We start from the raw sequence: 23,204 nt of genomic DNA, 5'->3' as shown, positions 1-23,204 counted from the left end.
TAAGACAGAAATATAGATCAATGGAACAAAATAGAAAGCCCAGAGATAAATCCATGCACCTATGGACACCTTATCTTTGACAAAGGAGGCAAGAATATACAATGGAGAAAAGACAATCTCTTTAACAAGCGGTGTTAGGAAAACTGGTCAACCACTTGTAAAAGAATGAAACTAGAACACTTTCTAACACCATACACAAAAATAAACTCAAAATGGATTAAAGATCTAAATGAAAGACTAGAAACTATAAAACTCCTAGAGGAGAACATAGGCAAAACACTCTGTGACATAAATCACAGCAGGATCCTCTATGACCCACCTCCCAGAATATTGGAAATAAAAGCAAAAATAAACAAATGGGACCTAATTAAACTTAAAAGCTTCTGCACAAAAAAAAGAAACTATAAGCAATGTGAAAAGACAGCCTTCAGAATAGGAGAAAATAATAGCAAATGAAGCAACTGACAAAGAACTAATCTCAAAAATATACAAGCAATTCCTGCAGCTCAATTCCAGAAAAACAAATGACCCAATCAAAAAATGGGCCAAAGAACTAAACAGATATTCCTTCAAATAAGACACACAGATGACTAACAAACACATGAAAAGATGCTCAACATCACTCATTATCAGAGAAATGCAAATCAAAAAAAAAAAAAATGAGGTACCACTTCATGCCAGTCAGAACGGCTGCTATCCAAAAGTCTACAAGCAATAAATGCTGGAGAGGGTGTGGAGAAAAGGGACCCCTCTTACACTGTTGGTGAGAATGCAAACTAGTACAGCCACTATGGAGAACAGTGTGGAGATTCCTTAAAAAAACTGGAAATAGAACTGCCTTATGACCCAGCAATCCCACTTCTGGGCATACACACCTAGCATGTGCTTTAAATAACATGATTCAGCTTTAGATGAACAGACGCCAGGACCTATAGGAAGAAGAGCAAGGACCCCTCCACCCCTCCCCTCCACAGTTTTCCTGCCGTGAACCTGAGGGTCTGCACATGGCCGCTGCACCTGTTGGCCATTTGCTGCCAGAAGGAGCAGCTCAGAGGCTATGTTGCCAAAACCAAGCTTGTTCTTCTTGGCAGATGTTTTTCAACATCCGAAATGGATGATACTAAGTGACTCCATTGGCTAGATTCGTTCCACTCTGGGGAAGATGCTGGCCACTCCTCGTCTGGTGGGGCCCTGGGGAAGCAGGCTGATTGGGACCCCACAGCAGCTGTGCTGGACCCGGCCATGGCCACACCTGCCCTAACGCTGCTGCAGCCCAGAGCTCTGGGTCACTCGGGGACCCCTTCAGGCAGAGGGTGGAAAGGAGCACCCACCTGCACCAAAACATTGTTCTGGATCTCCCTGTCGATAGCACACCTGGCATTGCCACAGCAGATCAGCCGACAGGTCACGAAGGGACCCCTGACCCAGAGCAGGTGTGTCTAAGGGCTGCAGGTGGTGGGAGAGGGAGGGGCCAGCCCTTACCTGTTGCACGTGGACCCTTTACACTTGTCCTTCATCTTGGTGTCACACTTGACGACTTGGGCTAGGAGAGAAATGCAGAAACACTTGTCACGGCAAGAAATGGGAGGATGAGTCTGAGAGCAGATGCCATCCCCACCCTGAGGAACTTTCTGTAATATCCTGGAATCCTCGTCATAAAGAGAGCAGAAGCGTCACCCACTGGCTGCAGGCGCAGGGTGGAGGTTTGAATCCCGGCTCCTTTTTCTAGTAGGACTGTCATCTTGGACACTTACTTCCCCTCTCTGAGGTTCAAATCCCACTTATTAACGGGGATGGGCACAGTGTCCACCTCCAAGAGTTTCTCTGAGCCTTGATGAGAAAGTGAACCAACCCTGGAAGGCAGCCTGGTACACTGAGTTCCCCTCAGCCTCACAGGGCCTGGAGGGCGAGCCTGGTGCAGCCCAGGAAGTGGGGACCCAGCCATTCTTCCCAGTGTCATCTCCCCTACAGCCAAGAGGACTTTGCCAAGTTTTCCTTTTGGTTTAGTTTATAGGGACATATCAGAATCTTGGAGTAGCATTATAGTTTGACAGAAAGACACGTATTATTTTGTAATTTTACATTATCAAAAAATAAAATATAATGAAAGAGTTTGGAACCTCTGGACAGACAAGGACATCAGGGTATTTCCTGGTCACAGAGAGCTGCTGCTGCTGCTGCTGCTGCTGCTGCTGCTGCTGCTGCTGCTAAGTTGCTTCAGTCGTGTCCGACTCTGTGCGACCCCATAGATGGCGGCCCACCAGACTCCCCTGTCCCTGGGATTCTCCAGGCAAGAGCACTGGAGTGGGTTGCCATTTCCTTCTCCAATGTATGAAAGTGAAAAGTGAAAGTGAAGTCGCTCAGTCGTGTCTGACTCTTAGCAACCCCATGGACTGCAGCCTACCAGGCTCCTCCATCCATGGGATTTTCCAGGCAAGAGTACTGGAGTGGGTTGCCATTGCAACCCATTGACTAAACAGGCAGGAAGCCCAGGGGAGAGAGAACTGAAGGCCCACAAGAACACCGGCTGGGTGGGGGGTGGCGGGAGGGCAACTGACAAAATAGCCAAGGCTTTCTGAGAAAGATGGGCGTGAGCCGGCCTCTTGCTCAGAGCCGAGTCCAGTTGTGTGCTGTGTGATGGTTTAGAGGGAAAATAGAGACACTGGTGGGCAGAGGAGCCATACCTGGTGCCGTGTCTGTAAGAAAATGCCTTCTAGAGCCCCCAAACTTCAGTAAAGGTGAAGCATACCCAGTGACCTGGGCCAGGGAGGGGGTAATCAGAGCCGAGCAAGGAAAGGCAGAGAGAAGCGAGCCCCAGGAGGGGAAGGGTCTTGGGAGACCAGAAGTGAGCATGAGAACATGGCATCTGGGGACCTTCAAAAGTATCTGGGGAAATAGCCAACTTCCCGCCTTAACGGACCTGTTAGAGGCAACGCTGAGGACCTCACAGTACAGCTGACACTGGGGACCCATGTGACTGCAAAGGATCCTCACAGTGACCTGACTGAGCTGCAGCCGTTCTGGCAAGGAGATGGCTGAGGAGGGACAGATGAGAACATCCAGCCCAGGTCTAGAATTCATAGCCTAGCTCCTTGGTGACTGCTTCAGTTCTTCTCTGCCAAGAACACAATGCCTCTCCTAAAATATGGACACAGGAAATGCACACACCCGTGTCTCTAAACTAAAACAGTGCTAACAAGAGTCATCAGGGCTCTGACTTTACAGATGAGCACGTGGGGTGTCAAAGAGGCAGGTCCAAGCCACAGGACCCGTGTGCGTGGTGGCCCTGGGAGCTGGGCCCCATGCTGCCTGTTCACTCATCCTTTGGGAGGTGGGCACCCCAACAGGAACCCAATCTCAGCCCTGGTCCTCTCTGAAAGGACAAGAGAAGGTTTAACCTTAAAATAACTGCATAGGGGGGCTGGGGGGAAGGCCACCCAAGCACAGCTCCTGTAATGCTTCTTTTGAAATGACTTTAAAATATCATTTTTTAGAAATGTGTTTGGGTGGCGCTTTTGCAAGCTACACCCCACTCTGGTCCCCGCTGTTTGTCGACTTGGAGACCTCTCAACCCACTGGCTCCCCTATTCCGTCCACCCCAGAGAAAACTGCCCCCTCCAGAGGCGGCCAGCAGGGCAGAGCCCCACTCACTCATGTAGTTCACGGGAGAGTCTTTCTTGGGCTTCGTGGGTTTGATCACCGTCGGGCTGATCCAGACGTGCTTCTCATCAGGAATAGGGGCCGTTTCCACCTCGTTCATGTCGTCCGTTTCAGGTTCCTGGCCGTGAGTCTCTTAATAGTGAAGGGGGGAGAGAAAAGCAACATGCTGGAATCCAAACGAAATGCACTTGGGAAAAACTCAAAAAGCCATCTGGAGACAAAACTAGTTTGAGGTTTGCTTTCACAAAGGGTCATTTCAACAGCAAAGAGAAAGTTCCACTTCAGGGCCAACTGGCCAGGTGGGATTCTCCCTGCCAAGGGCAATGGATGGCTCTCTGCTCACTGTGCTTGATTTGGAACCCAAGAGCATCTGGGCTGACTGGAGGTTAGAAGGCCCCTGCACCCACCCTTGGGTGGTCAGAATGATTTCTTGTCCCATCTCTGCCTACTCACCACTGCCCACCCAAGGAAGCAGCTTCAGGAGGCCACCTCATCCTCTGACCCCAAACCGCAGCTGTCTCCCTGAGGACCCTCTGCCCTGGGTTCTCACTGCGGGAGGGGTCCTCCTAGATGCATGCCATCGGGGTGCAAGAATACCCATGTCGACAGTCTTAGACCCATTGCCCTTTACAGCCCACACGTTCTGCTCCCTTCCCCACCCCCAAAGGTCAAGATCACTTAACCTTTCTCTGCACTGAAGTTCTGAAACCCATTAACATTGGAACCGTCACCCAGAAAGAGCCAAAGACCCAACTCTTGGTTAAAAAAACTTAGTTCACTGGCTCCCAACCTTTTCCCCAGCCAAATATGGTTATTTCTCCAAACATGACTGCCACTTTCATGTTTCAAAACATTCTAATTCACCAAAGAAACTGCATTTATTAAGCATCGGTTCTCAATATGAAAGTCACCATGATCTGTAATCAGGCCACTTGGATACCAAGCCTTCAGATCAGATCAGTCGCTCAGTCATGTGCGACTCTTTGTGGCCCCATGAATTGCAGCACGCCAGGCCTCCCTGTCCATCACCATCTCCCAGAGTTCACTCAACTCACGTCTATCGAGTCGGTGATGCCATCCAGCCATCTCATCCTCTGTTGCCCCCTTCTCCTCCTGCCCCCAATCCTGCCCAGCATCAGAGTCTTTTCCAATGAGTCAACCCTTCATATGAGGTGGCCAGAGTACTGGAGTTTCAGCTTCAGCATCATTCCTTCCAAAGAACACTCAGGGCTGATCTCCTTCAGAATGGATTGGTTGGATCTCCTTGCAGTCCAAGGGACTCTCAAGAGTCTTCTCCAACACCACAGTTCAAACGCACCAATTCTTCAGCATTCAGCTTTCTTCACAGTCTAACTCTCACATCCATACATGACCACTGGAAAAACCATAGCCTTGACTAGATGGACCTTTGTTGGCAAAGTAACATCTCTGCTTTTCAATATGCTATCTAGGTTGGTCATCACTTTTCTTCCAAGGAGTAGGCGTCTTTTAATTTCATGGCTGCAGTCACCATCTGCAGTGATTTTGGAGCCCCAAAAAATAAAGTCTGACACTGTTTCCACTGTTTCCCCATCTATTTCTCATAAAGTGATGGGACCAGATGCCATGATCTTCGTTTTCTGAATGTTGAGTTTTAAGCCAACTTTTTCACTCTCCTCTTTCACTTTGATCAAGAGGCTTTTTAGTTTCTCTTCACTTTCTGCCACAAGGGTGGTGTCATCTGCATATCTGAGGTTATTGATACTTCTCCCGGTAATCTTGATTCCAGCTTGTGCTTCTTCCAGCCCAGCGTTTCTCATGATGTACTCTGCATAGAAGTTAAAGAAGCAGGGTGACAATATACAGCCTTGACGTACTCCTTTTCCTATTTGGAACCAGTCTGTTGTTCCATGTCCAGTTCTAACTGTTGCTTCCTGACCTGCATGTAGGTTTCTCAAGAGGCAGGTCAGGTGGTCTGCTATTCCCATCTCTTGAGGAATTTTCTACAGTTTATTGTGACCCACACAGTCAAAGGCTTTGGCATAGTCAATAAAGCAGAAGTAGATGTTTTTCTGGAACTCTTTTGCTTTTTCCATGATCCAGCAGATGTTGGCAATTTGATCTCTGGTTCCTCTGCCTTTTCTAAAACCAGCTTGAACATCTGGAAGTTCGCGGTTCACGTATTGCTGAAGCCTGGCTTGGAGAATTTTGAGCATTACTTTACTAGCATGTGAGATGAGTGCGATTGTGTGGTAGTTTGAGCATTCCTTGGCATTGCCTTTCTTTGGGACTGGAATGAAAACTGACCTTTTCCAGTCCTGTGGCCACTGCTCAGTTTTCCAAATTTGCTGGCATATTGAACGCTGCACTTTCACAGCGTCATCTTTCAGGATTTGAAGTAGCTCAACTGGAATTCCATCACCTCCACTAGCTTTGTTCGTAGTGATGCTTTCTAAGGCCCACTTGACTTCACATTCCAGGATGTCTGGCTCTAGGTGAGTGATCATACCATCATGATTTTCTTGGTCGTGAAGATCTTTTTTGTACAGTTCTTCTGTGTATTCTTGCCACCTCGCCTTACACTCCAGCCAAAGCAAAACAAAGTATTGCTTGTGTGCCCTCATCAAACATGAGCTGGTGCACATCTGCTGGGGGACTCGGCAAGGATGCCGTGGACCAGAGTTGGAAACCCCTGCCTTCTAAGCTTCTCCAGTGAGAAAAGACAACAGATGTGCTTTGATAAGAAAGAGTTCACGGAGCAGGAATGGGGCCTTCCCAGGCTTCTTTGTGTCAATGAATTAAGACTCAAGTCCCATCAAATGTCCACCAATTCTGAGCCTTATCTCCATTTCTCCTTTAGGGTGACAACATTTCTTCTCTGAAGGGCAGACTAACTGTTTTGTGTTGACACAAGCCATTCAATTGAAGGGTGACTTCAAGATTTCTTCCAGAGATCTTCTCTGGATGCCTTTTGATAGGATACTCTGCAGCCATTTCACTGGCTGACTCATCACTGTACAACCACTGCCCCAGGGGAACCCTGGGGATGGGACGGGAGTAGGAGGATGGACGGGATCGAAGCCAGAGGAGAACATCAATCCTGAGTCCCAAGTTCATTACCAGAGCTCGTGGGCCTTCATGTCCGGCTCCTGGACGACATGCTCACCACCACCTGCCTCCCCACCAGCTGAAAACAGCCAGCCTGCTTCACACCCTACTCTACAACGGGCTCCAGCACACAGCAGTTGCTCAACAAAATTGGCTGCATGAAGGACCATCAAACCCTCCCCCCAACCCCTGCAATGAACTCTGTCTTTGAGGAGGAAAGGAAAAAAATAGTCCCAGCAAAGTTTAAAGATATTCAGGAAGGGGAATGCGAAAAACATCATCTGTAGCTAAACTCTATAGGCAAAATCTTTACGAAGACGCTGGGTTTGCAAACAGCACTTGGAACCCAGCAGCGGTCTCTGGTCTGTCTTCCCGTCAATGTGGCTATTCAAGCTTGCCCTTCACTGAAAGCCAGAGCTGTCTCTGGAATAAGCTGGGTTTTCTTCCACTGGCCTTTAGGATTTTTATACCTCATAATCGCAGCTTTATTTAGCCGAATATAGTTGGGTAGAGCAGCCTAAAGCATTTGAGGGCTCACTATTTAAGAAAATGGGCAGACAGTCCTCACCCTCAGACACACACATGAAAAGTGGAATGCTTACCCAGAGGATGGGCTGTATTTGAGCACATCCTAATTAAGATCCCCTGAGTGGACCAGCATAGGCCTGGGGAAATTCCATGCCCAAGTTCACGCCAAGGTTACCCTGTGCACTGTCCAGCTCCAGACCAGGGGTCCTGGGGCACTGAGCATTTCTACATCATTCTGCAGACTCCATCTGGTTCTGTAAGTGTGGACAAAGCTCATAGCTAATGTCAAGTTCTCGTGTCATCCTCTCATTGCCCTGGGAGGCGTGAACAGCCCCATTTCACAGATGGGAAAACTGAGGCTTGCAGAGGCTCTGTGACCTGCCCAGGCTCACACAGCTGAGAGTCAAACTCCTTTCCCTGAATTCCACACCCTTCATCGCCACACAGGGACAGGCTGGAGGGGTAGGAACACCTCTTATGGTGTATCCTTATCCCTGCTCCATCTCCATTAAGAGGTCAAGGCTTTGCCAGGCACCTCAATAAACGCTTATTAAGTAGCTTATGCAGATAAGCCGCTTTAGAGGAGACTTTCTGCATGGTTAGCTAAGGAAATCAGGATGCCCGCCAAGTGAAGTTGGGTATTTTCCACCAAAAATAAAGAAGCAAGTCCAGGAGGCTTCATTGGGTGGGTTAACCTGTATCTAGGCTGTCTTTGTGTACATTTGTTCTCTGACAAGGACCCTCTGTGGACTTTGGGGGTATATTTATTCAGACAACATGCAGAACACACCTGCTAGGTGCCCCTGGAGGCCCTGGTGTGAACCAGCAGTTGTAACTACAGGTGATTCAAGTTCATGGAGAGTCTGGGTGCAGTGAGAGCATGGAGGCAAGTGAGTGGCTTGGCTGTGAAATCAGGGAAGTCTTCCTAGAGGAGGTGTGATACCACAATTGTGTTTTCCAAGAAAAGAAGGCATGTGCCAGGATCCTGAGATGGATGGGGACCCCAGTAACCCCTAAGGTGAAGAACTCCATGCCAGGTGATGAGTGAGGTCATACCTCCCCACCTGCTTCTCCAAGAAAGTAATGGGCTGGGTCCATAAAGTGCTGACTATGTGCAGGCTGCTGTCCTAGTAACTCGTACCTTCCTTACCGCATCCTCCCAGCAAACCATCTGCAGGAGATGATGGCATTACTCTTACAGATGGGGAAACTGAGGCTCAGAGAAGGCAAGCAGTTTGCCTGGCATACCCAGCCCCTCTGCCCGCCCTGCACCACAACAGTCTGCCTCGTGCACACATGGAGTCCCCCAACGGGAGACCTGAGGGGGCGCCCCCAGGGGTCTGCCCTCCCTCACAGTCCCCTAACCAGCCCCCAGGATCTGAGAGGGGACTTGTCCCTCTGGGTGACCAGATAGCAGCCACAGGACCCACCTGAATGAGGACCTGGAGCCTGAGATGCCTCAAGTGTCGGCCTGCCTTCTCAGCCCTCCTATTAACCTCAGGGGCTGACATGTCACCCCATGCTCACACAGGAAGACTGAGGCTCAGATTGATGAAGTGACCTGCCGGGGTCCCCCTGCTGGAACGTGCAGGGTTGATAGCCCTCAAGCAGGTGTACTAGACTCTAAAACCCACACTTGTCCCAGGAATCCAGGTATTGGAGTGGGACTGCGTGGAAATATTTCACTAAGGATAGGCGCGGGGACCCGGTCTTGAAGACAGTGGAGAGGGGGAGCAGGAGGAACTCCACTTAACAAATGCCTGTAGCCCCCTACCACGCAGCAGGCACTGCCAGGACCTGGGCGCTGCGCCACGGCACAGCGGCTCCCTGGGGGGCGCGCCCTTCCCTTCCTTCATCACCAGGCTCAGTCTTCCTCAACAGCTGCCTGCCAGGAGGCCCTCCCTGACCTGGCCCATGGCGGAGGCTCATGCTACGGCCCCGAGGCACCTGTATCATGCCCTGAAAGGGGCGACAGCCCCACTGGATGTCAGGTTCCCCAGGGCGGGGCCGGGACTGGTCCCCATAGTCACCCCACCCCATCACCTAGCAACATCCTGGCACACAGCAGGCACTCAGGATGTTCACACTAAATGCACTGACTCTCTCATCTGAGCCTGAGATGCGTCACGGACAGAGCCACCAGGCCCATTTTGCTGCTGGGCAGAGAGACCGAGGGATTTAAGCAAAGAACCTCAGATCACCAAGATCCAGAGCCGGAAGTCTCATGTCTGGACTCTGGGTTGAGCCCCTGCTTCCCCCAGAGACTCAGCTCCCCGCATGTAAGTCATGACCCAGGGGACCACATGGACTGGGCCACACTGACTGAACAGTCAGACCCTTGCTTCTCCCCTCAGAGGACGCCCCGCCGCCACCGCCCTGCTGCAGCGCAAGATGGCTGGAACTCCACTCTTCACCCTGGAGCCCACTGGGCTGACCCCATGAACCCCCGGCAGGGAAGGGCCGCTGCCTCTTGCCCGTGCCAACCCTCCTGAAAGGCCCCTCTCAGCCGTCACAGGACCTGTTGATGCAGCCACGTGAAAAAAACACACCTCAACCGCAGACACGTGGTCAGCACCGCAGCTGGGATGGAGTTGGAGGAAACAGTCCAAAATGTGAGGAGCACTTCAGGCGTGAAAAATGCGCATTATTTACAGGAGCGGGGCAAACGGAAGCACCCTGAGTGGCTGGCAATAAACAAACGCTGGTGTCGCTGGGAAATACAGGGCCTGAAAGCTCTAGCCAGGCCTGAGCTGAGGGGGGAGGGAAACTTAGATTTATGATGAGTAAGGGCCTGGTGAGCCGCACATGTGGGTTGGTGGGGGGCTGGTGGGGACAAGGACGAGCAGGAGGGGCTCCGACAGCCCACCCAGCCCACAGCTGGTCTGGACCATCCATCACACGGCTGCTTTAAATTCCTCGTTTGTTGTCTGTTTTATACAAAAGTCTGAGCACCAGGAGGGCAGGATGCCTCTGGTCAGTGCCGCCCAAGGGAGACGCCCACTGGGGGATGTCCCAGGGGGAGCTGGGGCTCAACCCCAAGTCTGGAGATGAGGAGGGGAGGAGGGAGCGTGGGCTGGAGTCTGAAGATGGAGGAGGGGAGCAGAGGCCAAGGGTAAAAGGGACCAACTTCTCCCCCTAGCTGTCCAACGTCCCCGTTTCACATTGGCAGCTCTATGGCTCAGGGATGGGAGCGGAAGCCTGCTCCCAAGGGCTCTGAAGCGGATTCCTACCTTGGTAACAGAGGTTGTTCTTGCAGCCACCGCCGTACTTGGCCGGGCACTCAGAGCAAGGCTGGCCGGTTCTGTAGGGGGCTTCTCCGATCCAGTTGCCCCTGAGGACAGACCAGAAACACCATCACAGGGCTGCCATGCCAGAGCCCGGGGACCCCTCCTTCTGTTCTAGACCCTCTTGGGGCCCTGACCTGGGCAGGGAGGAAGGAAGGTATGAGGGGGACAGGCACTTGCCCTGAGCCCCTCTGTGCACAGCGTCTAGAGAATTACAGAATAATCTAGCCAGGAGCCATGAAGTGTCCTTCTCCTTCTCATCCTTTGTCCTGTGGCCCCCACCTACCCACGCTGCTCCCTTGCACAACTCTGAAAGCCAGCGGCACCGCCTCCTCCCCCAGCCCTGAAACTGCTGGGACCCTCCCATTTAAGCCATTTCTCAAATGAGTGATGGGCAGCCTGTTCCAGGGAGGACCTCAAGGTTACTGGCTTCTCACTGCATACTCACCCGCTTACTCCATCCTTCCAGTACCCTAGGAAGGACATGCTAGAGTTCAATCCTTTATCAGTAGAGGAAAGAGGCTCAGAGATGTTAAGTGACTTGCCCAATGTCACACAGTGAGTGAGTGTGAGGGCTGGGATTTGACTTCAGCCTGTGGGGTTCAGAGCTTTGACCATACTCTGCTCGCGGGGCTGGAACCAAGGTCCCTCTGGGCATCACAGGTGCCGATCCGCCTCCCTCTAACCTCCCAGAGCAAGAAAACCAAAGGCCACTCGGTGGGAATTCTCCAGGGCCTGGGTAGCGAGCGGGTGGTGAGCAGGACTCCAAGGCTCTTCTAGTGGTGCCTTTGGCAGCAGAGGCTGGAGCAGTGAGTGACTGGGGGCCGGTCTTTGTGATCTGTTCTAGGAACTTCCTTCATGGTTGCCCCACTCAACCAGCTATCCTCTCAGGAAATAGCTGCAGGGCCCCATTCTTGGGCCAAGGGTGGCCGAGCCATGAGGAGCAGGCTCCGGGGCTAGACCTGGCCCTGCCAACCAGAACCTCTGCCCCCTTCTCTGCGCAGGGTAACCTCGGGGGCTGGTCGTGAGATGAAGGAGGTGGCTGTGTGTACGCCTCACATCGGGGCTGGCCTCTGGTGATGGCGACACACTCTCTGAGTGCTTGCTAAATCAGCAGCCTCATGGGGTGACGGTCTGACGGCTGTCCAGGGTGGCCAGGGAGGGAGGGGTCCCGTTAGTGCTGGCCAAAGGACAAACTGCAGAAAACATACTATTTGCTCCTGGTCAGCACAAATAGTGGAATGGAACCACCCAGGGCCACGCGGGTGTCCGGCTGGGGATGGTGGGCAGGGGCTGTCCTAATCTGCACCCAGAGAGGGCAAAATAACATTCCCCAGCAGACTGCAGACACTGCTTTGTTAAGCACATCTGCCTCACATGCAGGCTGGCCGGGACTCACGGAGGGCCATGAATTCGGGTTGACCCCCACAAATGGACCATCACCAGGTGGACCCTGGGTGCCCCGGCACCTGCCCTGTCCCTAGGTGGGGCTCAGTAGGTTCTTCAGACCATTTGGGCCCCCAGATGGGCTCTTCCCCTCCCCAAGCTGACTTTGCCAGAATATGTAGGCTCCACGTTTCCTCAGTGACAAACCATGCCTCCCACAGGACTGGAGCAGTAACTCTGAGTTAGCCATTGTGGACATGGGCTGGGTGCCAGGCGTCCTGGGAGCCCGTCTTCCAACCTGGGTGCTATGTTATATATACAGGATTCATGGGCTAAACGTATGTGCACACCCCCCAACTCATATGTTAAAACCCTAACCCCCAGGGTAGCTGCATTTGGAGATGAGGCCTCAGAGGAGGTGACTGAGGTTAAACGAGGTCACAAGGGTGGGGACCCTGATCCGATAGGAAGAGACATAGAGAGCTCAACTTCCCCTCCATCTCTCTCCACCCGCTGCACACACTGAGGAAACACCATGTGGAGACATGGGGAGAAGGTGGGCATCTGTGAGCTGGGAAGAGAATCCTCACCAGAAACCAGCCCTGCTGGACCCTGACCTGGACGTCTGGCCTCCAGGGCTATGAGAGAGAAATCTGCTGCTGAAGCCACTTTGTTACAGCAGCCTGTGCTAATATATGTTTATACACGTGAAAATCGACCAGCTGTACTTTCAGGATTAGTGTATTTTACTATACATAGGATATTAATTTTTTTAAGAAAGGGATAGGAGCTAAATAAGGGGGAAGTGGTATTTCTAGAAGGATCTTCTAGTGTTTGGGGTTTTTTAAATACACAGTCAAATTGAATGATTCCTCACTCCCCACCTGCCACTCTTCTAGGAGTTCTGACCAGCTTACTGCCCTTCCATGGGGCTTGGTCCCTCCCACTGATGACACAACCCCTAACCTCATCCCTGTGGCTGTGGAGACACTGCTACCACTAGCATGCCAGATGGTTTATGGAGAGTTTCTATTTTCCTCCCGACCTCAGCGATTCCCTCTTCATCCCACCTTCTCACGGCCACTCCTGACCCAACCCAGTAAATGAGGTCATTCCTGCTTCATGCAGTCACTGAGAAAATATCCCTTAAGGGCCCCTGCATGCAGGGCACAGCGCTAGGATGGCTTGCCAGCCCCTCGGCCGGTGCGCAAACCACAGGCCGTAAACTGGGTGAGCTGTTCTCCGAGAATCAGCACATAGTTGTCTCATGAGCAGCAGAGGCGAACGAGGAAAGGAGTAAGTGGCACACTGATGACATCAGGATGCTGTAAAGACGGAGAGGGACTGTGCCCACAAGGTTTGATGAGGTCCCTTCTGGAAGGGGAAATATAAAGAAGCAAAATACCTATTTACTAGAGTGCTCTTTGCTGCATATTTTCAGAGAAAAAGAATCTTTATAGCGGACTCCACTAGTGGCCCAGCCAACAGCTATTCCTGCTTCTGACTTATTCAGGTAGTCCCAGAGGACGATCTGCCAAGCCAACTGGGACAAGTTCATTGGTCAAAGCCAGCTGAGGCAGTCTTGTTCCCCCTTGTCCATGAGCAGTCCGGTTCTGGCAAATGACTTAAGGAGAAAGTGGGCCAGGGAGGAGAAAAGCCAAAGGAAAGAACTCTTTTCTACCATTTGCTTCCCTTCTGTTTGGGAAGACTTGGTGCCTGATGTTTTGCAGCCTTCTTAAGACCATGAGGAGAGGACAGTACTGCAAGAAGACAGAAAGTTCGCACTGACACTGCTGAGCTACTAAGCTAACCCAGACACACTAATCTCTGAATGTGAGGTAATGAAGAGACTTTACCACTTAAGCCAGTTCTAGCTGGGTCTTCCACGGCAAGCAAACACACTCCAACCCATAAAACCATGTCACTCGCTCTTACTTTGGAGAATAATTGCAGACGAGGTAGACCGCATTTTCCCAAACATCTCCCCAGACATTCATCCTCTGGCAGGTGTTCACGGCACAGCCGATCTTGTTGGTTGTGGCCCAAACTATCTGAAAAGATGACATCCGTACATCAAAGTTCAAGGGGAAAATGACCAGGGTGACGTAATCTGGCCTGAATCCATAAGGTGCCCACAGTAAACGGGTGTGTGGTAAAGGGGTGAAGGCCCACATTCTTCCCTTAGCCCATGAAAGATCCAGACATTTGTTTAAATCAAAAACAGAAAAGTGAACAAAACAAAACGAAACAAGGAAAATGCCCCAGCAATGTAAAACTGCCACAGAAGTTTCTAGTGCTATTCTCAGCTTCCATATTTGTGAACCAGCCACAAACAGCTCAACCCACCAGTTATACTTTGAGTAGGACTGAGTTAAAGGGGAAAAATGAAGGCAATGATAGAACAGGGGTTCTCTGACTGGGGGAGAGCCCCAGAATCCGGGGGGGTGCCAGGCTGAGGCCACGCCCGCTCTTCCGGCCCTACCTGGGTGTAGTGTGTGCACATGAGCCCAGAGCACCTCTCCGGACACCAAGGGTTGCACTCGTGGGGGTAGGGGTAGGTGTAGTCCTTCACCTCATCGTACCAGGACTGCACGTGGGAGCCAGGGGAGCGATACCTGCAGGCACAGAGGGACAGGGCAGCTTGTGAAGCTCTGGCCACCACACGCACAGCAACAGAGACCCCTTCTGGCAGCACCACCACCCACGGTGGAGCTGGAGGCAGGGGGGCGGCGGGCCCTCCTCAGGCCAACAGCCCCACATCCCACCTGGCACCTGTTAGAAGTGCTTAAAACACGAACTGGCCTCCTTCAGAGTCCAGGAGTATGCCTGGGTGACCCAGACACCACCTGTGTGTATGGGATACCTGTATCTGGCCCCAGTGAACCCTTTTTTATACTAATAATTATGTATTTTTTATATACATTTGGGGAAATATATGCAGCCCCTGAATCCCATATTTCACAGACTACTGCATAAGAAAAAACCAAAGGGGGCGAAAACCTTGCTCCAAGCTCCCGTTTGGGATCCTATCACCCGAGCCCTCCCGAGCCCCCAGCACTTAGAAGACCCTCCCCACCTCTTGTTGGTGGCCGCTGGCCCTCTCTTCAGCCCCAGGCTGGCACTGGGAGAGAAAATAAGCCAGATGCAAGCCCCGGTTGCTGTCACCCGCAAGTGTGGACAAAGTGGTTTCAATAAGCAGAACAGATGCAGGGGGAACTGGGCACTTCTGAGGGCACCGTGGGGAGCAGGGCAGCCAGCAGTCCTGTAAGGATTACAGTCAGGACTCAGGTAATGGTGGCGGTCAGTGCCCTGGCCAGGGAAAGCGCCTCTCTGCTTGGGGCCAGCTCGGAGAAGGACACACAGACAGTGACGGAGCTCCAGGGCCACAGGGTACCCACCACCCCATCTATCCATGTCCCACAAGCGTGCTGCCAGGCTAGGCCAGTTTTAGAAAGAAAACATTCAGCTGCTGAGGGGCTTTCAGATGAGGGGCTGCTCTGGAAAGTGAGTCAGCAATATTGATCCAGAAAGGGAACAGCCTTTGTGCCATGGACCCATTAATCCTACTCCTTGGAGTTTTCCTAATGAAATCATTCAAATGAGCCAAAAGGGAAAAAGGAAAAAACAAAACCCAGCTACGAGGATGGAATGGCTAAATTCTGGGTCTGTCAACCTGACCGCTCACAGGCAGCCTTTAAAATGTGATAACCATGACAAGTATGTACTAGAAAACTGTTTGATGTCATATGAGAAGGAAAAAAAAAATCAATAGCTGTCCTGGCCACGGTTACAACTATGCGAAAATATGTCGGCCAGATGCAGCCCAGGAGCCCAGAAACACAGAAAGAGCTGACCAGGTCAGCAGGTCCATGGGTTGGGTTCCTCCTGGACATTTTCTGGCGATGCTGTCATAAGACTGACTGGATAGAAAGCAGAAAACAACACCGGGTTGCTCTGCCTCCACGGAGTCAAGCCTCTAGCCCGGTGATGACCCCTTGCCCAGGTCCTGCCCAGAACAACCTGGCTAAAGGAGAGTGCAAGGGCTTGGGGTCCCATTAAAATCCAAGCTCAGAAACTGGATATGGTAGGTCTGAAGGCCAGCAAACCCTGCCCTGAGTTTTCAGGGGCCCTGTCCAGTCCATATCAATTTTTCAATGAATGGGGCAAAATGAAGCAGACTCTGGAACCCTAGCGATTCCTGGGCCCCTACTCAGAGAACTCATGTGCCTTGCACATGGTCAGCGAGTCTCAACCTGTTGGAAGACATCTTCCCCACTTCCTCTAAGGAAACCGGACCAGCTGACCTGGGCGAAGGTCAGTGGGTGACGTCTAACAGATGCTCAGTGGTCCGGCAGAGTGAGTGAGACCCCAGGTCACAAGTAGGGGGCCATGCGGCTCTCACCTGCCCCAGTGCACGGCCAGGTTCTGCCCGATGGACACCAGCAGGCTGGTGGGCCCATGCTCCCAGATGCATTCCTGGGCCCAGGCCGTCGCCGACTTCTCCAGCTCTTCATCCCAGGTCTGCAGGGGACGAGAAACGGGCACCAGGAGGTAGGGTCAGGAGTGTGTGGAAGAACTCAAACTGCACAGACGCCTCCAGCTCGGGCCCCAGGACGACCCTAAGGACCAGGCTCAGCTTCCGCAACACTGGACTCAAGGACTCCGAGAGCATTTCAACAGTCTCTGCTCAGCAAAGAACCTGGAGGAGCCTGGATGCTCAGAGCTCCTGCTCATCCCGTAACTTGTTGGGAACCCTGGCAAGTCCCTCCTCTCAGCCCCAGCCTCCTCGTCTGTGACACGGGAGGATGAATACCCTGGAGATGTGTGGTGGTCATGGCTGTACAATGGTGTGGAGGCACCTAATGCCACTGAACAGTGCATTTTAAACTGGTTGAAATGGTAAGTTTTATATTGTGTATATTTTACCATTTTATATATATATGTATATATATACATATACATTTCTTTATACACACACATGCTAAATCGCTTCAGTCATGTCCAACTCTTTGTGACCCTATGGGCTGTTAGCCCGCCAGGCTCCTCTGTCCATGGGGATTCTCCAGGCAAGAATAATGGAATGGGTTGCCATGTCCTCCTCCAGGAGATCTTCCTGACCCAGGGATCAAACTCACATCTCTTATATCTCCTGCATTGGCAGGCAGGTTCTTTACCACCAGTGCCTCCTGGGAAGCCCATATATAACCCTCTCTATATATACACACATACATACACACACATATAGAGAGATTTTTTTTTTTTTTTGTAAGTAGCAAGAAATGCCTTTAACTCACCCAGTCCTGCTCCCGTCCAGCAAAGCCCACCCTGAGGCAGGGTCTGGGACAATGAATCTGCCACCTGCTCCCTTCCCAGCCAGCACAGGGCGCATATATAACTCCCCGGAAGAGAAACCGGTGAAGCAGGTGAGGGAGACCACTTCTCTCTTTCAAGAAACTGACGCCCAGCGCCCTCAGGCTATGAGCCAGCGGCTGCTCGCCCCCTCCCAGAGTCTCCCGGCAGGCAGGAGGCCCAGCCCCGCACATAGTAGATGCTCACTGACAGCCTGTACGGGGAGGGCCCTGGGACGTTCCAGGAGACTGGTTCACCAACCGCAGGACCCCAGCATGGAGCCACCCCTTGCCCCAGTCTCCGGTCCTGCGTCTCCTTCTAGCCAAGATAACTGCACTCCTCAACATCCAGGGGCAAGTCCTAAACCCAGACAGGCTGGCTCCAGAGCCTGTCTACTTGTAAAACCTCAAAACAGGGTGTCTTAACTCTGTGGGGTTTTACAGTCCACCTCTTGGGACGAGCCTGTTTCAGAGGGCTGTGGCTCAAAGCCCCAGGAAGCAGGGCTGAGCAGGAAGCCATGGATCTGAGACACTCTCTCCAATCAGTGCCGCCTGTTGTTGGGTGGATGGACGTTGGCAGGCGAGGATCCTGGCAGGGGGCAGCGGGAGCCTAAAAAGAAACCTACCCTAATTCTCTCCATCTTTAACCCTAAAGAGCTCTGCGTGGCTGCCCTGTGCATTAACATTTTGAAAGGGTGCCCACTCTGCCTCCTAAAATTAGCAGAGCCCCTTCAGAACAAACCCCTGGACTATTTTCTTGAGGGAAAAAAAAAGAAATGGTTTCATAAGGAGTCCCCAGGGGACAGCCTTGCTCAGGCTCTGCCCAGGCGGCATCCACTCATCCCTGGTGATGGACCACCTCATCGGGCACAGCAATGCCTAGGGGCCCACAGCCACACAGGCAGGTGCCCGACCATGAGGGTGACCGAGGTCAGAACATGATCAACACAGAGAGCGGCAGCTGAGTCCAGAGGAAGGAGAGGGCCAGGGCCTGGGCTGCACAGAGCTAGATACGGGAGTGACAGGGTGCAGAGGGGGGGCTCTACACACAGCACCCCAAGACCTCTCTGGCCTCAGAGGAGGAAGGGAAACAAGCTAACCAGACAGACCAGGGCTCCTGACAGGAGGCCTTGGGTGCCAGGCAAGAAGCACAGAGGGCCCTCGAGGCTCCTGCCAGGAGAAAGGCTGGAAGAATAAAGATTGAGGATTTATAACGTGATACCAGGATTCAGAGGGCAAGATGGGAGGTGAGTCCCCCTCCAGGGCTGAGGCTGCCCCGCTAATCAAGGTGAGAACACCATGGGCAGGGAGGATGGAAATAGCCAGAGAACGAGCCCTAGGTACCTAGAGGGGCAGCAGGGTGGGGTAGAGTTCAGACTAGGCATGGACAGGTGAACGAGAGTATGGGTCCTGGACTCAGCTGGACCCAGGTCGGAATCCACCTCTGCCTCTGCCAGCTGTGTGATCCCGGGCCAGTCTGTAAAGCTGGGGGGAACCCCAGTGCCCACTTCATGGGGCTGAGAAAACCAGACATGGAGACATGTGAGCGAGGGTGGAGCTGGGGACGGGCACCTGGAGCTGGTTGCTCCTTCTGTTCCTAAGTGCGGGGGCTTCTCTTGAGGTACAGGGGACCCTCCAGTGTCCCTTCTCGGCCTCCTCCTCCCAGCAGAACGCCCCACTGCTCAGACTCAGCTGCCCCTCGCTATGTGGACAGAGGGAGCACTTGAAGAGTGGGGTGGAGGCCACGCTGCACGGAGGCCACGGTACCATCACAGCCCCAGGGCTGAGTGTCTGTGCTGGGCGTGCCACCAACTGCCAAGTGAGCGCCGAGGCCAGAGCCCAGCCTGTGACCCTCACCGGCCCCCGCCCCGAGCCCCCACGCCAGGCCTGCCCCGGGCCCGGAGCTCACCATGTACTCCATGTTGGAGGCGGGCGGTGACACCTGGCCCCGCAGCTTGTTGTGAAGCATGAGGATCTCCTCCCGGTCCGTCCTGGAGATGGCCCTCCGCGCCCGCAAGTGGGGCTGGTCCTGCTGGTATTTGCTGAGCAGCTTCTCTAAGTGTGTGACATTGGGCAGGAAAAAGCCTTGGGCTCCGCAGAGCAGCAGCACCAGCCCCAAGGGCACGACGCCGGTCAAGACACAGCTCATGGCTCCACTCTGGCAGTGAGGGCAGGGAGTGACGGGTGGCCTGGGTGCCTGAGACAGCTGGGCACTCTCGTGCTCTGAAAGGAAGCAGAGGGTGGCCGGAGAAGTTGGTCAGTGCCAAACCTGCCACGGCAGAGAGTGGACCCGGCACCCCTCTCTCCCCACTGTGCAGATGTGGAGACTGAGGCTCCCAGAAGCTACACCAGCAAGGTCCGGCAGGCAGGAAGTGGTGGAGCTGGGATTCAAGCCAACAGCCTCCAGCACGGCAAGCGGCCCGATGCCACATGGACATCCTGGCTCGGTCTCTCCCAGACTCAGCTGCTCGTGGCGCCTCCTTTTCCTCACTCTGAGTCAGCATCTGGATTCATTCAGGGCTCCGGTGAGTCTATGGCCTGAATTAAACTCCATCTCCTGCCCCCGAAAGAGACTGCTAAAGCCATTTCATGTCAGCAAAGGATGTGCCATGAACCAACAGGGGCAGCAAACTTCCTAGTCCCTGTGAAGTAAGACTCAGTTCCCAAACTGGCCGTCAGGCACCCCCAGACCCATCCCTGCACAGGCTGCTCTGGTCACGGCCCTTCCATGGGGTGTGTAACCATCACACCCTGCGACACAGCCTCCCAGGGCCCAGCCACATGCTCTGCTAACTTGATCCTCGGAGAAAGAGACAGGGCCTCCCAGGAGTACCTGTGCACCCCACTCTCACCCTGTCCCTGCCTGGCAACCCCCCCAAACAGTCCAGCGTGCAGCCTTCCTCGGCCAGCTTCTGTCTGACAGTGGGCCCGTTATGGGCACTGCTGGGTGTGACTCTCTTGGCTGCTGAGTGAATGGTTCATGTGGGTGATTAGCACCCAACAGCTGCATCAGCGGGGCCAAGGAAAGGATGGAAGATGGTGGCTGGGACTCCCGGGCCTCCCAGCCCCTCTTGGGGCTGTGCTTCCCACGGAGTGTTTCTGGAACCCTAGCTTTTGACGCGTGCTGGGCCCGGGGCTGTGGTGCACGCCTCACGGTCACATCAGTTGGGATTCACCCCCTCTGAGATCCACAGTGCCTGACGCTGTCATTTTATGACCTGTCAAGGAGCTTCATGATCCATCCTTGCCTTTGGGCTCTGGGCCCTTTTCCCAAACACCGCCTCTCACTAACCTTTCTTCCTTGGCAGGCATCTTAGGAAAAGCTGTCTTAGTCTTGGAACACACTTACTAATTCTAAAATTCCCCAGCCCGAAGATAATTTATTAGGTTGAGTTTCCGCTGTGCCTTTGCTCCTTCCCAGAGCCCTTCCTGAGCCTCTGCGGGGGCCAGTTGCCTCATCCATGTCATCTCCAGCCCTCATGACAACCCAGGAGGTCGGTGTGCCCTTGCGACCACATTACAGATGGGGAGGCTGAGGCTCAGAGAGTTGATCCCAGAGGCTGCTTACTGGTAAGACTCAAACCCAGGTGTGACGTCCCTGAGAGCCTGGGGTTTTCCAGCTTGCTGCCCTGGTTCCTCTCACCCTGGGGGGCCAGGGGTCACACTACAGGTCACGAAGTGTGGTCCTCCTGATGGCTTGTTGTCTGGTCCAAGAAGACAAGACAGGGCTTGTCGTTCACCCTTGTTCGTTCACCCTCTCGCCTCTGTTTCACCCCCAGGGAGAGTCGGTCAGTTACCCAGTGACCTTTATGGACACCTATTTTGTGCTGCACACTGAGAGAGGAGGACAACAAGGCACTTCCCTGGCCTCAAGGGGCTCCCAGTTAGGCTGGGAGACGGGCAGGGAAGCCCTCAAGCCCTGACCAGTGGGATAGGCCTGGCTGAAGACAGCACGGAGAGGTGAAAGGAGGGCTCCAGAGACTGCTGGCTGAGCAGGGAGGGAGGCAGCCTGGAGGCTGGCCCACCCAGAACCCCAGGAGGCCCCTCTGGCATCTCCCACATGAGCAACAGCCAGGGTTCTGTTGGTTGCGTTGGAGTGGGGCTGCAAGATGGCAGTGGAAGGCGGGGATCCTCTGGGGCTTGCCCTGGGCACCCGAGAGGCTGAGCACAGAGCCTGGAGCGATGGGAACATGGCAGTTCCCATCTCCACCCCTGGAAACTCTCCAGGGTCCTGACCAGGCTTACGCTTCACATAAAAGCAGCCGACATACAGGCGGAGGCCCGGCTCTGTGGCCTCTTGGCCGAGGAGTTCCCTCTGGGGCAGAGCCGCAGGGCCCACGGGAGGGCTTCTGTGTGCTCACTCGCCCCGTGGGAATCAAGCCAGTAATGCAGACGCTCCCAGGGTCCCTGCCACCTCCCCGCTTAGTCACACCACCATATATGACCATTTCCCAGCTGCAGAGGCCAGGCTGAAAAGGATGCCAAAAAGTACTGACGCCGGGTTAAGATTTGGGACAAAGCAGGAACAAGACTGATATCACAAAACGACCACTCGGTCGTCACAGAAACATCCAATTTGCTTTACTCTGCGCTTCAGCATCCTGAGGGGCAGGGCACCCCCAAAGGCATGAAACAGGAATTGTTCACATGACTCAACTGGACCAAAACCTGGGTTTGGTTTAAATCACCAGTGGGCACAATTCAAATAACTCTCAGTAGGGGGAGGGGTAAAATAGGTGTGGGTCAGCGTGGGTGGAACAGTATAAAGCAGGTAAAAGAAAGACCTGGAGTTCTGGGATTGTCCGCAGCAACAAAGCTCTAATCCGAGGTTGGGCCAAGAAAGTTGTAGAATATGATGCTAATGGTACTATTTATGTACATTTCAAGGCATATAGACCATGTTTGGACAAGTTTGTGGATATCATAGGTGGACATGCATGTATATGTATGTGTATATTACACAGACATGTATCGTATGTGTTTGTACTATTTATGTACATTTTAAGGCATATAGACCATGTTTGGACAAGCTTTGGGGATATTATAGGTGGACATGCATGTATACGTATGTGTCTATTACACAGACATGTATTATATGTGTTTGTGCATATATGGTGTGCGTGCACATGTTTGTACAGTGAAACCAGTTCATGTTGGTGGTTCACTCTAGGAAGGAAACTGAACCGGGAATGAGACTATGAGGGGACTCATCTTTATCTTTAATATATTGTTTCTGCTTTAAAAGCTCAAGAACACGTGGCAAAGCGTAAGCTCAGTTCACGCAAGGTGGACCAGGTGAGTTAGCTGGAACTGTGAGGTGGTAGCCAGAGCTGGGCATCCTTGGGGGTCGGACCTCACCAGTGAGTGCCCTCTATCTTTTGGACTTGTCTACTTCAAAGTTTTTAAAAATACTAATGAGTAGAAGAAAGCAAAATGCCAAAGCATAAAAGACAATGAAACCACTGCTGGTTCAAGGGCACCCTCCTGGCATGTTCTCCTGAACAAGGGCGACCTTATTCCAGAAGACTTGGAGAGTCGCCTTCACTCTGAACATTCAATGGCCTCACATGGTCCATGCCCCACAGACAGGGCCTTCCTTCCAAGGTTCAGGAGAGAGCTGATGAAGGCTCGGGTGGAGCTTCAAAGTTGGGAGAACCACGGGGTTTAGTCAAACCTTCCCCTGGGGAGAAACACAAGTGAAAAGAGGCGTTTCTCCAAGTGGCTTCTCCACCTCGAGACAGTCGCTGGCACAGACATGCCGACTTGTCTTGGGCCGGGCCATTCATAGCATCATGTCGGGTGGCACTGCTGGGTCTGAAAGTGGCCTGGTGTGCCTGCAGCTTGGGGCGGGGGCAGGGAGGGGCGGGCTTGGGGGCTGGGGGAGCCATGCTGGGGAGGGGGCAATGCTTGG

General features: G+C 53.0%; 1 protein-coding gene across 2 annotated transcripts in view; it reads right to left on the bottom strand.

Annotated features, from left to right (window-relative positions):
• CRISPLD2 (cysteine rich secretory protein LCCL domain containing 2) overlaps positions 1 to 23,204 on the bottom strand; it is a 107,516-nt gene that overhangs the window by 33,908 nt on the left and 50,404 nt on the right. For both annotated transcript variants that reach the window (XM_060397890.1, XM_004015503.4), the window contains exons 2-8: positions 19,203 to 19,516; positions 16,348 to 16,466; positions 14,428 to 14,560; positions 13,881 to 13,996; positions 10,506 to 10,606; positions 3,652 to 3,792; positions 1,483 to 1,543 (exon numbers count right to left, since the gene is read on the bottom strand). In XM_060397890.1, coding sequence (XP_060253873.1) covers positions 1,483 to 1,543; positions 3,652 to 3,792; positions 10,506 to 10,606; positions 13,881 to 13,996; positions 14,428 to 14,560; positions 16,348 to 16,466; positions 19,203 to 19,442 — 911 coding nt within the window. In that variant the 5' untranslated portion in view covers positions 19,443 to 19,516. The remainder of the gene's footprint in view (positions 1 to 1,482; positions 1,544 to 3,651; positions 3,793 to 10,505; positions 10,607 to 13,880; positions 13,997 to 14,427; positions 14,561 to 16,347; positions 16,467 to 19,202; positions 19,517 to 23,204) is intronic.

This window comes from Ovis aries, chromosome 14, assembly GCF_016772045.2.
Source record: "Ovis aries strain OAR_USU_Benz2616 breed Rambouillet chromosome 14, ARS-UI_Ramb_v3.0, whole genome shotgun sequence".
In the NCBI taxonomy this organism is placed as follows: Eukaryota; Metazoa; Chordata; class Mammalia; order Artiodactyla; family Bovidae; genus Ovis; species Ovis aries.
Note: the sequence above shows the minus strand (reverse complement) of the source record. Positions and strands in the feature narration are given on the sequence as shown.